Here is a 14,979-nt window from a genome sequence, read left to right as displayed (position 1 = left end):
AGTTCTATAAGCTGCTACCATTCTATGGGGGCTTCCTAGGTGGTGCAGTGGTAAAGACCCCGCCTGCCAATGCAGGAGATGTGGGTTCAATTCCTGGGTCCGAAGATCCCCTGGAGAAGGAAATGGCAACTCACTCCAGTATTCTTGCCTTGGAAATCCCATGGACAGAGGAGCCTGGTGGGCTACAGTCTATGGGGGTCACAAAGAGTCAGACCCGACTTAGCAACTAAACAACCACCACCATACTCTGGACAAAGGATATATGAGAATTCTTTTATAACTTTTTGGTGAATCTAAATGATTTCAAAATGAAAAGTTAAACGAATTATACTTGAAAACACATATATTAGAGTTGAGGCTTTCATTCTCCACTTTTCAGCACCTGACATCGTAAAGCCTGGCAGGCTGACATGCAGATGTAAGGGCTCAGTGCCCATCTCAGAAATAGGCGCTGGGACCTGTTTGGGAGTGCCTTAGAGTCACATTCAGGCTTCTGAGATTTATAGACATAATACATTATAACATTCAAAAGACCAAACAGTATCCTTAACAGGAGGATACATGGACATGCCAAGTCCCTCCTTCAACCTCTAGAAGGAGCTGTGTCCTTGCAGGGCCCCTCCCTGACTCAAAGAGGGAGAAAAGGCAGGAGAAAGCAGCAAAATCGTTGTTACTCACTTGTCCTGGGACTCAATATACACATAGAGATGTGGCTCAAAACACTTGGAAACAATGCCGTGAAATGGATTGTCTGGGGCTTTAGGCTTCTTAGGCTGTAAAGGAAAAAAAGAGAGAAAAGGGAAGAAAAAAAGAAACTCTATACTTGCGCCATCTTTGCAAATTTTCCAGCAGTTTCAACAAAAACATCCCTTCAAAGTTCACTCCTAACTTACAGAAAAGAAGCATGCAGTGTAACTAGACTGGGACTATGTCCTGTATTATAATTCATGCCAGCTTGTGAATAATAAACCAGCTTTGTTGGCATCATTTATGTGCTCTATGCAGTGAAAGATTTATAGCTACTGTGATAACACATGCATTTTCAATTTGGAAGTTCTTCATCATCTGACTGATGTTTCAAAAATGCAAATTCTTGCTGATAATCAGCACCTTATAGCTGGGCAGTCCCTTGGAATGTCTAAAGTACTTTTACACAGTCTAGTTTTGAAAGCCTCCATTTACTGCTTGTTATTATGGGCCAAGCGCTTTGATATGAAATAACACCTCATCTACTCCGCACAACCCTTGATGTAGGAATTATGACTACTATTTTACACTAAAAGAAGGGCTTCCCTGGTGGCTCAGCTGGTAAAGACTCTGTCTACAGTGAGGGAGACCTGGGTTCGATCCCTGGGTTGGGAAGATCCCTGGAGAAGGGAAAGGGCTACTGGCTCCAGTATTCTGGCCTGGAGAATTCCATGAACTGCATGGTCCATGGGGTCACAAAGAGCTGGACACGACTGAGCGACATTCACTTCTACTACACCTAAAGAAGGGCTTCCCTGGTGGCTCAGACGGTAAAGCGTCTGCCTGCAGTGCAGGAGACCCGGTTCGATTCCTGGGTTGGGAAGATCCCCTGGAGAAGGAAATGGCAACCCACTCCAGTACTCTTGCCTGGAAAATTCCATGGACTGAGGAGCCTGGTGGGCAACAGTCCATGGGATCGCAAAGAGTCGGACACGACTGAGCGACTTCACTTCACACCTAAAGAAAGGGAGGCACAGAAGGTGTTAGCAGCCTGCCCCCAGGCACAGGGTGAAGTTTCTATCTCCTAAACCAGAACTCTACCTATTAGATTACTGCTGTCCCTGCAGTGCTTCCTGACTGCTGAATTTCATCAACAAATAGGAAAAAAACAACAAAAACAAGAAGGGTAGGGGGCCGACACAGGGTTGCTAACATTTTGCTACTTTACACTCTCAATATTCTCGCCACAAGTTCCTAAAAGAGTATTTTATACCTAAACCTTTTAAAAGAGAAAATAGCTGCATAAAGGCAGTTCCTCCCAAGAAGAGACAGTTAATTGGTGACCGTATATCAAGATAGAAAGATAGGTAGATAGACAGGCTGGCTGTTTTATCTGTATTTTTTGCCTTGCACCAGAGAAAACATGGATCAGCCCTGGCCCCCAACTGATGCTGGGAAAACTGTATCTGATAAAAAGGTTATCTGGGCAGGCAAGCATTTAAAAACTACTATTTGCTACTAAATTTCCTGTCAAACATCTAAAAAATAAACAAGATCTTCCTACATATTTCTGTTCCTAAAAAAACAAAAAGCCAATTCTATCTATGTTTTGTTTGTGGGCATCTGAAAATAGATACAGGTCTCTGAGGCTTTGCTGGGTTTGATACAAGGGTACAATCTGGATATAAATCAGCACTTATAACATACTCGTTGAATTGAACTGTTCATATCTCTTAATAAACGGGAAAAGCTAAGCTCCTAAAGACAGACAGAAATAATGATTACCTTCTTCTAGTAATTTAAAAAAAAACACCCTGAAATGCTTAAAAACATCTGTAAAAACTGGTAATGATCACCCGAAATGTCAACTGTAGACATACCCCATTTAATCTCATATCTAGCTCTATTCCCTTTTCACCTTCTAAGAATTCCATGTCTTTATTTATTTATTTGGCAGGATTTGAAGAAACTCTGGTTCTCCCTAAGACTAACTATAGTTGGGGCTATTTTTTCTTACCATTCAGAAGCCACGGCCAAAGTCAGGCCATAGGCTGAGACTGTAAGAGACTCCGGGCTTCCCAGGTGGCACCAGTGGTAAAGAAGCTACCTGCCAATGCAGGAGATGTAAGAGACGCGAGTACGATCCCTGGATCGAAAAGATCCCCTGGAGGAGGACATGGCAACCCACTCCAGTATTCTTGCCTGGAGAATCCCATGGATAGAGGAGACTGGCGGGTTGCATGGGATAGCAAAGAGTTGAACATGACTGAAGCTTAGCACATAAGACTGGCTTAATCTGAGTTTAAATTGGGTAGATCCAAAGTTCTACTTCATTTCATAGATACCTTAGGGGTTTTTCTACATTTCCATTAGTTTACAACGAGGGATCTGTGATGCAGTATGATGAGTGTGAAGGTGTGGTCCTTATATGTTTTACATTTTCCAAGTCAGTTACTTATATTTCAAAATTTGTTATTCTTTTCAATAAAGTGATTTGATAAACGAACAGAGAAATGTGATTTAATTTGTCTAACTTTTTTAGGATTAGATATCCTGAAATATCCTGATTTTAACAGTGCCACACAGCATATGTATGGGTATGCTCAGCTGTGTTCGACTCTTTGCGACTCCAGACTGTAACCTGCCAGGCTCCTCTGCCCATGGAATTTTCCAGGCAAGAATACTAGAGCTGGTTGCCATTTCCTTCTCCAGGGGATCTTCCCAACCCAGGGATCCAGTCCCTGGCTTGTGTCTCCTGCACTGGCAGACAGGTTCCTTACCGGCTGAGCCACCAGGGACCCAGATATCCTGATTTTAGAACTGGAAAATAAGACCACAATACCCAGATACCTTTTCATTAACTAAAATGCAATCTTCATAAACATCATAATTATTCCCTTTATTTATATTTTCTTCCCCTGACAAAAATATTCACATGTCTGTAGGATAGCTTCTGGAAATTATAAATGGGAATTTGTGTAATATAGAATATTGTCATGTTTTAAACCAATGTGTGTATTTCGTATCTGGCTTTATTTACTAATTCAGTGTGCTTTCCTAACAATTGACCATGTTTTAATTTATCACTTTTGGATCACATTATAACATTTAAATAAGTCTACAAATGAGGTATCGCACTGGTGTTAAATTTTCTGATTTTGATCTGTGGTGATTTTAGTGAGTGCCTCTCTTTAGTGAATATCTTTCTTAAGTGAATGTGCTTCCTAGAGAGGAAATACATACTGAAATACTCAGAGACAAAGGGCATGATCCTTATAAACTGACTTGTTCTGAAAGAGAGAGAGACGGAGGGAGGGAGGGTAAGAGACAGGGGGGAGGGGAGAAAATGGTAAAGTGAATGCAGCAACAGAGTAGAAACTAGTGAACTCAGGTGAACGATATTTGGGAGTTCCTAGCAATAAATGGCAACCCACTCCAGTGTTCTTGCCTGGAGAATCCCAGGGACAGAGGAGCCTGTTGGGCTGCCGTCTATGGGGTCGCGCAGAGTCGGACACGACTGAAGCGACTTAGCAGCAGCAGCAATATTTTTAAAAACTTTCCCTAAATTTGACATTATTTTTTTAAAAAAGAGAAAGAGGTTTCAAATAACAATAAAAAATCCAATTAAGGCCTGGAGTTACGTGACTAGTACTGTATCAGTGTTAACCAGCTGGTTTTGATGATAACTGTACTACAGGTGTATCCCAGGTATAGTAAAGGAGCATTTTGAGAAACGGCACATCACCAGCAGCTGGGACCACACTGTGTGGCAACAGGGACATCCACACCTGAGTGAAGAACGACGTTAGCACCAACATCCCAGTTTTGATAACGTGCTGTAGTTACGGAGCCATCAGCACTGAGGGAAGCTGAGAGATGGGTATCCAGGACTTCTCTGTGCAACTTTTTATCAGTCTATAATTATTGTGAAATTAAAAGTTTTTTTTTTTTTTTTAAGAGTTTCAGAGGGACTTCCTGGTAGTCCAGGGGTTAAGACTTTCCCTTCCAATGCAGGGGGTGTGGGTTCCCTGGTTGGGGAGAGAAGATCCCACATACCCCCTTTTGGGCAAAACACCAAAACATAAAACAGAACCAATACTGTAACACATTCCATAAAGACTTTAAAACTGGTCCACATCAAAAAACTCTTTGAAAAAAAAAAAAAGTAGTTCAGCAGAGTTAAGACTCCAAAGGCGAAGAAGTTTGGGGAATATCTTTACCTATTTATTTTGCTTATATTTTCCTTTTTATGTATGCACAAAATGATATGTGATAAAAATGTATGGATGAATCTAGAGAGATTATTCAGATAAATAAAGATTCCAATCACTAGAGAGTATGGCTACTTTGATATTTCAACAAACTCACCCTGACCCGTCTTCCCGGGGACCCAAGTTTGATGAGGCCCCACAGACGCCCCTGGCCGTGGCTCAGAGCCAGCCGCACAGTTAGACAGCCCAGGTGGCCCGAACCTTCCTGCAGGGGACTCCGCTCCACCCAGCCTCTGCCCCCTAATGGCGCTCCCAGCAGAGAGGAGCGACCGACAGCCACAGTCATAGTCCCTGTCCTCTTACAGAGTTTTCAATGTGATTTGGAAGCAAGAGGGGAACGATGGGAGGGACTGCCTCAAGTCTGTTTTTTTTTAACCCCTACCCAGCTGCCTCCTGCCTCTGGCTGCCTCATATCTGTATTCATATTTAGATGCTACAGGCTAGAATTGGAGCTCAAGTTGGTGTTTCCCTTTGCACCTTCCAGCTCCCTAAAGGGTTGCTTCTCAGCTTAAAGAATACACTAAAGTCGTTTAGCAGTAGCACTCGGGCTGGACTTCGGAGTGTGTGAATTCTGTCCAAAAGCTGCAGATGTTTAAGCTATTTCCTCCTGGAGTTTGATGGAATAATAAAAGGTTACTGTTGTCACAGTAAGGAGGTCTGCAGCTGGTCCCATTTCCTTTTATTACAATCCAATGTAAACAGATTAAATCTAACTGCTCGGATCACCAGAAGGGTACATTTTAAAGCCAGAAATTCCTTATTTCTTCTTTCTTTTATACTCTGAGGACCCTCAGTCCTCTTTCAGATGCCATTTTTTAATCACTGGGAACATGTTGGCAACAGACTGCTCGAACTAAACACCTCTTTCCAAGTTCGCGCTCCCTTCTATAGCCTCATCTTGAGGGCCCCCTGTCTGCTGACTGCAGTGATGCCAACAGGCTGGGTAACCCAGCACAACTACTGGTACCCCTGCCCTGGCCGAGCTCACCACCAGCATCTTGTGAGTTTCCCCCTGAAGCCCCACCTGGCTCCTCCTCTTGCAGTGCGCCCAATTTCAGAAGCCATCAAGTGACTGGGAAGTTGGGGTGGGGGGTCCTGGAGCTCCCACCTAATCAACCACAAGTGGGATGGTGCTGGAGAGCCGGTAGGAGGCTGGGAATGCAGACGAGGAGGCATTAGTCACTGGTGTGTCAGTTTTATTACTAAAAAGGAACAGCCCGAGAAACTGAGGGTGGATCATCTAGCCCAGAGGTTTTCAGTCCTTTTTTTAGGTTTTTAAAGTTTTGAAGTCTTCACTGAACTTGTTACAACATTGCTTCTATGTTTTGTTTTTTTTGGCCGAGAGGCATGTGGGATCTAGCTTCCTGGTCAGGGATTGAATCCCTTGCACTGAAGCTGAAGTCTTAACCACTGGACCACCAGGGAAGTCTTAGTACTTTCCTTTTGAACATACCTAGAACCCCTGATCCCAAAGTAATTTTAACTGGGAGTCCATGAAAAAAAGTGACTCAAAAGAGAACTGCTCTATCTGGAGGGACTTAGAGCTCTGGTCTCCTCCCAGCTCCTCACAGTGACATGTGACAGGGCACCAAGGAATATAACTGGAAAACCAGCGCTCCCTCTAAACAGGAAGAAACAAGGGAAGTCCAATGAGAAAAGTACCTGCCTAAGGTCACACAGCCAGCTGATGGCAAATCAGAGTCTGGCATGTTCTCCACCACGTGACTCTGCTTTACCCCATGTACCTGTGCTCTGTGTCCTTAGAATGAGCAGGTCTTCATCCTTAAGATGAGCTTAATCTCAAGCTTCCAGGATGAGCAAAAAGTTCCACAAGAAAGAAAAAAAAAACAGGTTACCTGACAAAACTGATTTTGTAGCTCATGGGGAACTCTATCATAATCCAGTTTTGTGACACCCAGAGATGACTGGCTAATGGGATAATTTCCCAACAGCACTGGGAGCATCTGAGTGTTCAGTTACATGATTCTGGATGTGACAGTGACAGCCATGTGCGCTGGGGAGACAGGAAGGCCCTGAAAATGGCCCAACTACAGAAGGCCAGCTCAGAGGGTGCAGATACCTGAGCACGGGTGGAGGATGAGCCCTGGACTCTTCTTTCTCATCCCAGTCCTTCCTCCCAAAATGTGAGACACACATTTCTTTCTTTTTTTGGCTGTGCTGAGTGGCATGTAGGATCTTAGTTCCCAGACCAGGGATCAGTCCTTCAACCCTTGCACTGAAAGCATGAAGTCTTAACCACTGGACCACCAGGGAAGTCCCTGAGAGAGGCATTTCTTTAGTTAAAAGAAATCTTTGTTTCCTCCTAGCCTAGCTGATATGATGGCTTTAAATCAATTACGTTTAATCCTGTAGATCTCTGGGATGTGGCCTCAGGGCATCTCTCCAGTTTTATTCATTCCCTTTTATTCATGGGATTCATTTCTAGGTCCTCCACTTTTCAGGGCGACATCACGGTGTGATGGAAAGAGCGCCAGGAAAGGAATTTTAGTCTCTGACTTCCAGACCTGGCTTTCAGCTCCTTCCCAGCTTCTTCACTTCCAAACTCTGTAACCCTGGGTTAGTCACTGAGCCTGGCGCTTACAGAAATCCTACTATAAAAGGAGAGGCAGGCATGGGAAATACAAAATAAAGTAAAATCTGTAGAAGACTTTTAAACTATAAAGCACCATAAAAATGTGAGGCATCCATGTCATTATAATTATTTAATCAGTGGATCAGATATCTCTGATGGCATCACTTCAGAGCTGCTCCTGGGAATTCTGCTTTCTCGGCTCCTGCCAGGACTGTACACCTATCATCCCTCCCTGGGCTAGGAACGCAGGGTGAACTGCGATGTGCATGGCTATGGGGTTCCCAGAGCTGCTCTTCCCAGCCGGCCTCCCTTTCGGTGGTGTCTGGATCAAAATAATCTCATAAAATCATCCTCTAGCAGCCAAGTGTAGAAAATTAAAAAAGAGGGCTCACTAATCCAGACAGGAAAAGTCCTGATTTATTGCTCTAACCTCTCGTGTCATAAAATGGCAATGAAACAAAAACACCATTCTCTGCAATGGAGGGAGAGGAAATTTAAGAGTTGGACAGAAAAAGCTGAAGGAAATGAAAGTGCTGGTGTGCTCTGAAAAGTAACTCTCCAAATATGCCACTGGTCCCCTTGGTGTTTTCAGGCCTCCCTGACGGCTTCCAGACCTAAGGTGCTTGGCTTCCGCTGAGTCAGAGTCTCTCCTGGCTGACGGGAGCTGCTAACTTCACCAGGGATCTTTCAGCCTCTCGTGTCATCACCGGACCAGATCAGGGGACAACTAAAAGCTGGGCTGACAAATTTGAGAGATGATGAATGAGCCAGGGCAGAGTTCGGCCGCCCTGCCATACCCGCTGATCAAGCTTGGATGTGTTGCTGAGGCCGGTGGTGAGGCGATTGGAGAGCAGAGAGGTGGGGTGGGGTGGGGTGGGGCAGGAAGGACTGCTCTTTTACTCAAGTTTCTAAATGCGCTTTCAGATAAAGCCCTTCTAGAAAGACCACCAAAGTTGTAATCTCTGAATGTGGTCAATAGCCAAGGGATCATATTTAAGAGTGAGCAGACCACGACTGAGCGACTTCACTTTCACTTTTCACTTTCACAGACTGGAGAAGGAAATGGCAACCCACTCCAGTGTTCTTGCCTGGAGAATCCCAGGGACGGCGGAGCCTGGTGGGCTGCCGCCTATGGGGTCGCACAGAGTCAGACATGACTGAAGAGGCTTAGCAGCAGCAGCAGCAGACCCATCTTCAGAAACAAACATTTGGCAGGCTGTGCGGGCGGGGGCGGGGGGGATGCAAACCAGACTTACTTGCTCTAAATCTCCTTTCTCCATCGCCAGTTCCTCCATCTCTGCTCCTGGCTCATCTTCCAGGAAGGGATTGGTGGATGCGGGTGGAGATTCGAGTTTTTTCTGTTAATTAGATGTGAGAAACAGATGGGTGTTTTCTGAGTAGAGTCAACATCTTTCCCTGCTGATCTGCCTTTTCCAAGGCTCTCCAATAGCTATACCATGCAATCTGATCTGATGGGCAAAAATGGAGACACCCTGGATCACATTCTCACCACCAGGCCTTCACACTGCTTTTTATAACTGGAGGATGATTTACAATATTGTGATGGTTTTTGCCATATATCAACATTAATGGGCCATAGGCATACAAGGGTCCCCTCCCTCTTAACCCCCACCCCCACCTCCCTCCCCACCCCACCCCTCCAGGTAGTCACAGAGCACCAGTTTTGGGTTCTCCATATCACACATCAAACTCCCTCTGCCTCTTCCAGAAAACTTAGTGCCCACCTGACCCCAATCGCGAGCTGCCTAAAACTCTCTCATCCTTCAGTCTTTAAGTCAGAAGTCCCCTGTTCTGGGCAGCCTTTCCCCACCTGGCAAGTCTGGTTTAGAAGCCTCCATCCCCACCTGGCATGTCCCCAACCAGGTATTTATTAAAATGCTGCCAATTACTCATGTATGTGTCTCCTCCCCACCAGGTTCTATGACTGCAGGAATCATATCTATCTTGTGTCCTATCTCTGGTGCCTGGCCAGAGACCTGTATCTCTTCTGAAATATGAAGATGGGTTTGAATTAAAAAACAAACTCCAGAGCTAATCTTCTGTGTCCAGATCATAGACTTTTCTCTTCCCAATTAAGACCCATCACAGCACCCACAACAAGATCTCCTGGAGAAAAATTACTCCCCAGCCCCTGAATGTGACTTTTTTTTTTTCCATTTTTCACAAATACTTCTGAGTGTGTATTTAAAAACAAAAAACATTTATTTAACTGCACTGGGTCTTAGCTGCAACATGCAGGATTTTCAGTCTTTAATTGTGGCACTCGACCTCTTTAATTCCCACATGTGGGATCTAGTTCCCTGATCAGGGATCGAACCTGGGTCCCCTGCACTGGGAGCACAGAGTCTTAGCTACTGGACCAACAGGAAAGTCCCATGACCACTCTTTCAAAAGATCACTGAGTGAGACCTCGGGCTAGTAGAAGGCTGGAGATGTGGGTTTTGGCTCCAATGCTGTTGCGTTGGCCCAGTCACCTAGCTTCTCTGAACCCCAGCACCTGAATGGCTGCATGAGGAGGACAGAGTAATAGACTACTTGAAGGATTAAAATATGTGATAAGACCTGTGAAACGCTAAAGCACATGATACATATTAACAACGATGATTCCAGTGCAACAACAGAATGGAGGTGGTGCTTTGGAATTTTTTTTTTTTTTTTACAAATCTGACCTCAGAATGTTGTTTATGCCAAGGAGCTGGGTATTCTAGCAGAAGGGAAACTCAGCAGACAAGCAGGATAAAAGGGACTGGCAGGTGCTGGGGAAGAGGAAGAGGGTAGGGGAACGGCTCTCTTGAGACAAGAAGCTGGGTGCAGAGGGAGTTTCTGAAAGTACTTGTGAGGTGACCTCCCTGGTGGTCCAGTGACTTAGACTCTGAGCTCCCAATGCAGGGGCCCAGGTTCGATCCCTAGTCAGGGAACTAGCTTTCACATGCTGCAACTAAAGATACACACGCCTCAATGAAGATCGACGCTCCCACGTGCCACAACTAAGACCCGGCACAGTACAACAAATAAGTATTTTTCAAATTTTCAAAAATAATAAAAGTACTTGTGATAATTTGAGCATGTTTCAGTGGAGCAGACTGAATTAATCCCTATGGCAAGAGGGACGGCAGACAGACTACAGTGTCTGAATGACTTTGTCAGGTGCCAGAACATCAGCTGAAGATGTTACCGAAAAAAGAAAGAAAAAAGGAACCCAACAAACAACACAGAAAAATAAAAAATAAAACTTAAACATACACACACACAAACCACACCCGTGTCTCGTTTAAGCTTTAAGACAATTTCACTTCAGTTCAGTTCAGTTCAGTTCAGTCGCTCATGCATGTAAACTACTTACTTCTTGGCTAAAGCACTTGGATGTTGTTATGTAGCTAGACAGAGCCTTGGTGTATGAAGAAAGCCTTGTGATTAAGGCACTGCGTGTGCGTGCGCAGGCTCAGTTGCTCAGTTGTGGCCAACTCTTTGCGACCCTATGGACTATAGCCTGCAGGATCCCCTGTCCATGGAATTTTCCAGGCAAGAATACTAGAGCAGGTTGCCTTTTCCTCCTCCAGGAGATCTTCCTGACCCAGGGATTGAACCTGCATCTCTTGTGTCTTATGCATTGGCAGGTGGATTCTTTACCACTCCGCCACCTGGGAAGACTAATTAATGCATTAGCTCAAGGAAATCAGGAGGAGAACAATGATTTTTTAGGTATCCTCTGGAGAAACAACATGATCTAAGAACCCAGCAAACATTTCAAATATATACACTCTGAAATTTGGATTCTTTGCCTGATGTGGGGGAGAAAACCCTAATAAAGGTAAAGCAATTTACATTTATTTTCAGAATAAGGCTATTTTTAGAAAGTAATGCTTCTTTGAAAGCCATATTTCTAAGTTTTAGTTGTCTCTGTGAGGGTTGCTGGTATTTTAGGGTGAGGGTGAAAAATGGAATCTAAGCTTCAACAACAAGTTAAATTAGTTAATAGCACTGGATTCCTGATCCTACTGGGTCAAAGTGGGTTTGGGGATCACACTGTTGAGCTGACCCGCTATGATTCTGAGTCTTTTGGTCCTTTGGAGACGTGGAGAGCAAGTCAGCAACTGAATGCAAAGCTTTCTTCAAGATCGTTCAGCAACAGAAACAGGATGTAAGTTTTTGAACCAAATATTCCTCATCTATTGATAGGCCTACCAGGGTTGATAATATGTTTCACAATTATATACACGTAGGCCTCATTTTCCTATTTGGAACCAGTCTGTTGTTCCATGTCCAGTTCTAACTGTTGCTTCCTGACCTGCATATAGGTTTCTCAAGAGGCAAGCCAGGTGGTCTGGTATTCCCATCTCTTTCAGAATTTTCCACAGCTTATTGTGATCCACACAGTCAAAGGCTTTGGCATAGTCAATAAAGCAGAAATACATGTTTTTCTGGAACTCTCTTGCTTTCTCCATGATCCAGCGGATGTTGGCAATTTGATCTCTGGTGCCTCTGCCTTTTCTAAAACCAGCTTGAACATCTGGAAGTTCACGGTTCACGTATTGCTGAAGCCTGGCTTGGAGAATTTTGAGCATTACTTTACTAGTGTGTGAGATGAGTGCAATTGTGTGGTAGTTCGAACATTCTTTGGCATTGCCTTTCTTTGGGATTGGAATGAAAACTGACCTTTTCCTGTCCTGTGGCCACTGCTGAGTTTTCCAAATTTGCTGGCATATTGAGTGCAGCACTCAACAGACTGGTTCCAAATGGGAAAAGGAGTACGTCAAGGCTGTATATTGTCACCCTGCTTATTTAACTTATATACAGAGTACATCATGAGAAACGCTAGGCTGGAAGAAGCACAAGCTGGAATCAAGACTGCCGGGAGAAATATCAATAACCTCAGATATACAGATGACACCACCCTTATGGCAGAAAGTGAAGAGGAACTAAAAAGCCTCTTGATGAAAGTGAAAGAGGAGAGTGAAAAGGTTGGCTTAAAGCTGAACATTCAGAAAACTAAGATCATGGCATCTGGTCTCATCACTTCATGGGAAATAGATGGGGAAACAGTGGAAACAGTGTCAGACTTTATTTTTTTTGGCTCCAAAATCACGGCAGATGCTGATTGCAGCCATGAAATTAAAAGACGCTTACTCCTCGGAAGGAAAGTTACAACCAATCTAGATAGCATGTTATAAAGCAGAGATATTACTTTGCCAACAAAGGTTCATCTAGTCAAGGCCATGGCTTTTCCAGTGGTCATGTATGGATGTCATAGTTGGACTGTGAAGAAAGCTGAGTGCTGAAGAATTGATGCTTTTGAACTATGATGTTGAAGAAGACTCTTCAGAGTTCCTTGGACTGCAAGGAGATCCAATCAGTCCATCCTAAAGGAGACCAGTCCTGGGTGTTCATTGGAAGGACTGATGCTGAGGCTGAAACTCCAATACTTTGGCCACTTGATGCGAAGAGTTGACTCATTAGAAAAGACCCTGATGCTGGGAGGGATTGGGGACAGGAGGAAAAGGGGATGACAGAGGATGAGATGGTTGGATGGCATCACCGACTCGATGGACATGAGTTTGGGTGGACTCCAGGAGTTGGTGATGGACAGGGAGGCCTGGCATGCTGCGATTCATGGGGTCGCAAACAGTCGGACACGACTGAGCGACTAACTAAACTGAACTGAACTGAGGCCTCGTTTTAAAAACAGTGTGTTCTTGGAAATCTTGACAAAAGGGGATATTGGTGATGTGGACTGAGGGCATTCCTGGGCTCCACGCTCACTGATGGGAGTATTCAATGGATGGAGGTAAGTCGTAAGAAGCAAACATAAAAGTCAGCCCTGAAAAAGCAGAGAGACGTTCCAGGCAGTACAGTGTGGATTACTTGTTTGGTGTCACCGGGTCAGGAGAGTCCCCACAGGAGAGGTGTCCCTCCTGTTCCCACGGTCTGTCTCTATTAACAAACTGATGAGATTACTGGAGTCAGGGGCACTTGGAAACTTCCTGCTCATTCATGTGAGGCACATGCATTCCAACTGGGAACCAAGCTGATACCAGAAAAGCAACTCACCAATCCTCCGTTCATCCACTTGACAAAGGAATGTACTGGACACCACAAGGAAAGCAGGGAGCGAGGCCGACTATGCTCAGTCCTCAGGGAGCTTACAGTCGAGTGGGAGAGGCAGACTTTAACCAAAGAATCACACAAGCCTCTGAGGAGCGCCATGCAGGAAAAGCAGAGGTTGCTATGAAAGGATGCAACAGAGGGTCACAGAAAAGCACCCTGAGGAAACGCTGTTTGAGCCAGAACTGAAGGATGCTTCAGAGCTCAGTGCGGGAGTGGTGTGGGATGGCCAGGGCTTTCTAGGCAAAGGGACTAGCAGGTGATGCCACCCATCCTGCAGTCGTGTGCTGAGCATCTGCTCAGCTCCAGGCACGCTCCTGGGCACCAGAGATCCAGCACTGAGCAAGATAAAGAAGGGAGGGGCCGTGCTGAAAATACAGTGTGGGAACTGGGCTGAGCTGGGGAGGTTCTTCACAAGGTGATTCAAGAGGGCCTCTCTGAGGCAGGGGCATTTGAGTAGAGCTTTGAATGAGGAGAAGAAGTCGGTTGGGCCAAGACCTCAGGAAGAGCATTCTTCCCAGGGATAGCTGGTGCAAAGGCTGGAGTGAAAGGAGCATGGCAGGGAGGGGCTGCGGGGCCCCCGATCACACAGCCTGTTGTGGGCTGTGGGAAAGGCTGGTTTTCTCACAGCAACTGGGAAGTCACTGGGGGTTCTAAACAGGGCAGTGGAAGGATCCAGTTTTAGATTCTGAAGAGGCTGCTGCCAGGTGGGGCTAACACCAGAGTGGGCAAAGCTAGAGTCGTGGAGATGGAAAAAAGTGGCCACACCTGGGGCATCTTTAGGAGATCTGACTCAAGGGAACTTGGTGAGAGAGTGGATGTGATGGGGAAGGAAAGAATGGAATCAAGGGAAAGGTGCTTTCTGACCTGAGGAACTGTGTGGCTGGTGTGACCACTGACTGAGGGATGGGCCTGGGTTCGAGTCCAGGCTCTACCACTCGGGTATGTGGCTTAACTTCTCCATGCCTCAGCAGTTCCACCTGCAATGTGAAGGGAAATGAACCCCCACTGCATAGAGATGTAGTGACAGTTATCGAGGCAGCACACGTAAAGCATGACTGTGTATACAGAGCAGCTTAACACAACAGCCGGGGAAGTGCGGCATGTGGGAGCTGTCCTTAGTGTTTAACTGGGGTACAAGTCATGAAGGTAGGACCGCGGCTGTGCCTCTCAATAGAGCAATGCTCAGCGGGGAATGAGAGAGGACCACAGGGCTTAGAAGACTCATAAAAAGAATGTTTTTAATCACAAGTGAGATCTTTCACTACTATTTCATCTCTTTGGGAGCGCTCCAGGAAATGAAAG

At 45.3% G+C, this 14,979-nt stretch overlaps 1 protein-coding gene across 1 annotated transcript in view; it reads right to left on the bottom strand.

Moving 5' to 3' along the window:
- The window catches only part of VPS53 (VPS53 subunit of GARP complex), a 132,807-nt gene that overhangs the window by 60,042 nt on the left and 57,786 nt on the right, over positions 1-14,979 (bottom strand). The window contains exons 12-13 of the mRNA XM_055402900.2: positions 8,808-8,909; positions 679-773 (exon numbers count right to left, since the gene is read on the bottom strand). Coding sequence (XP_055258875.2) covers positions 679-773; positions 8,808-8,909 — 197 coding nt within the window. The remainder of the gene's footprint in view (positions 1-678; positions 774-8,807; positions 8,910-14,979) is intronic.

This window comes from Moschus berezovskii, chromosome 20, assembly GCF_049115385.1.
Source record: "Moschus berezovskii isolate FMDL1 chromosome 20, NW_MosBer_1.0, whole genome shotgun sequence".
Lineage (NCBI taxonomy): Eukaryota > Metazoa > Chordata > Mammalia > Artiodactyla > Moschidae > Moschus > Moschus berezovskii.
The sequence above is the reverse complement of the archived record's forward strand: the minus strand, read 5'-3'. Positions and strand labels throughout refer to the sequence as shown.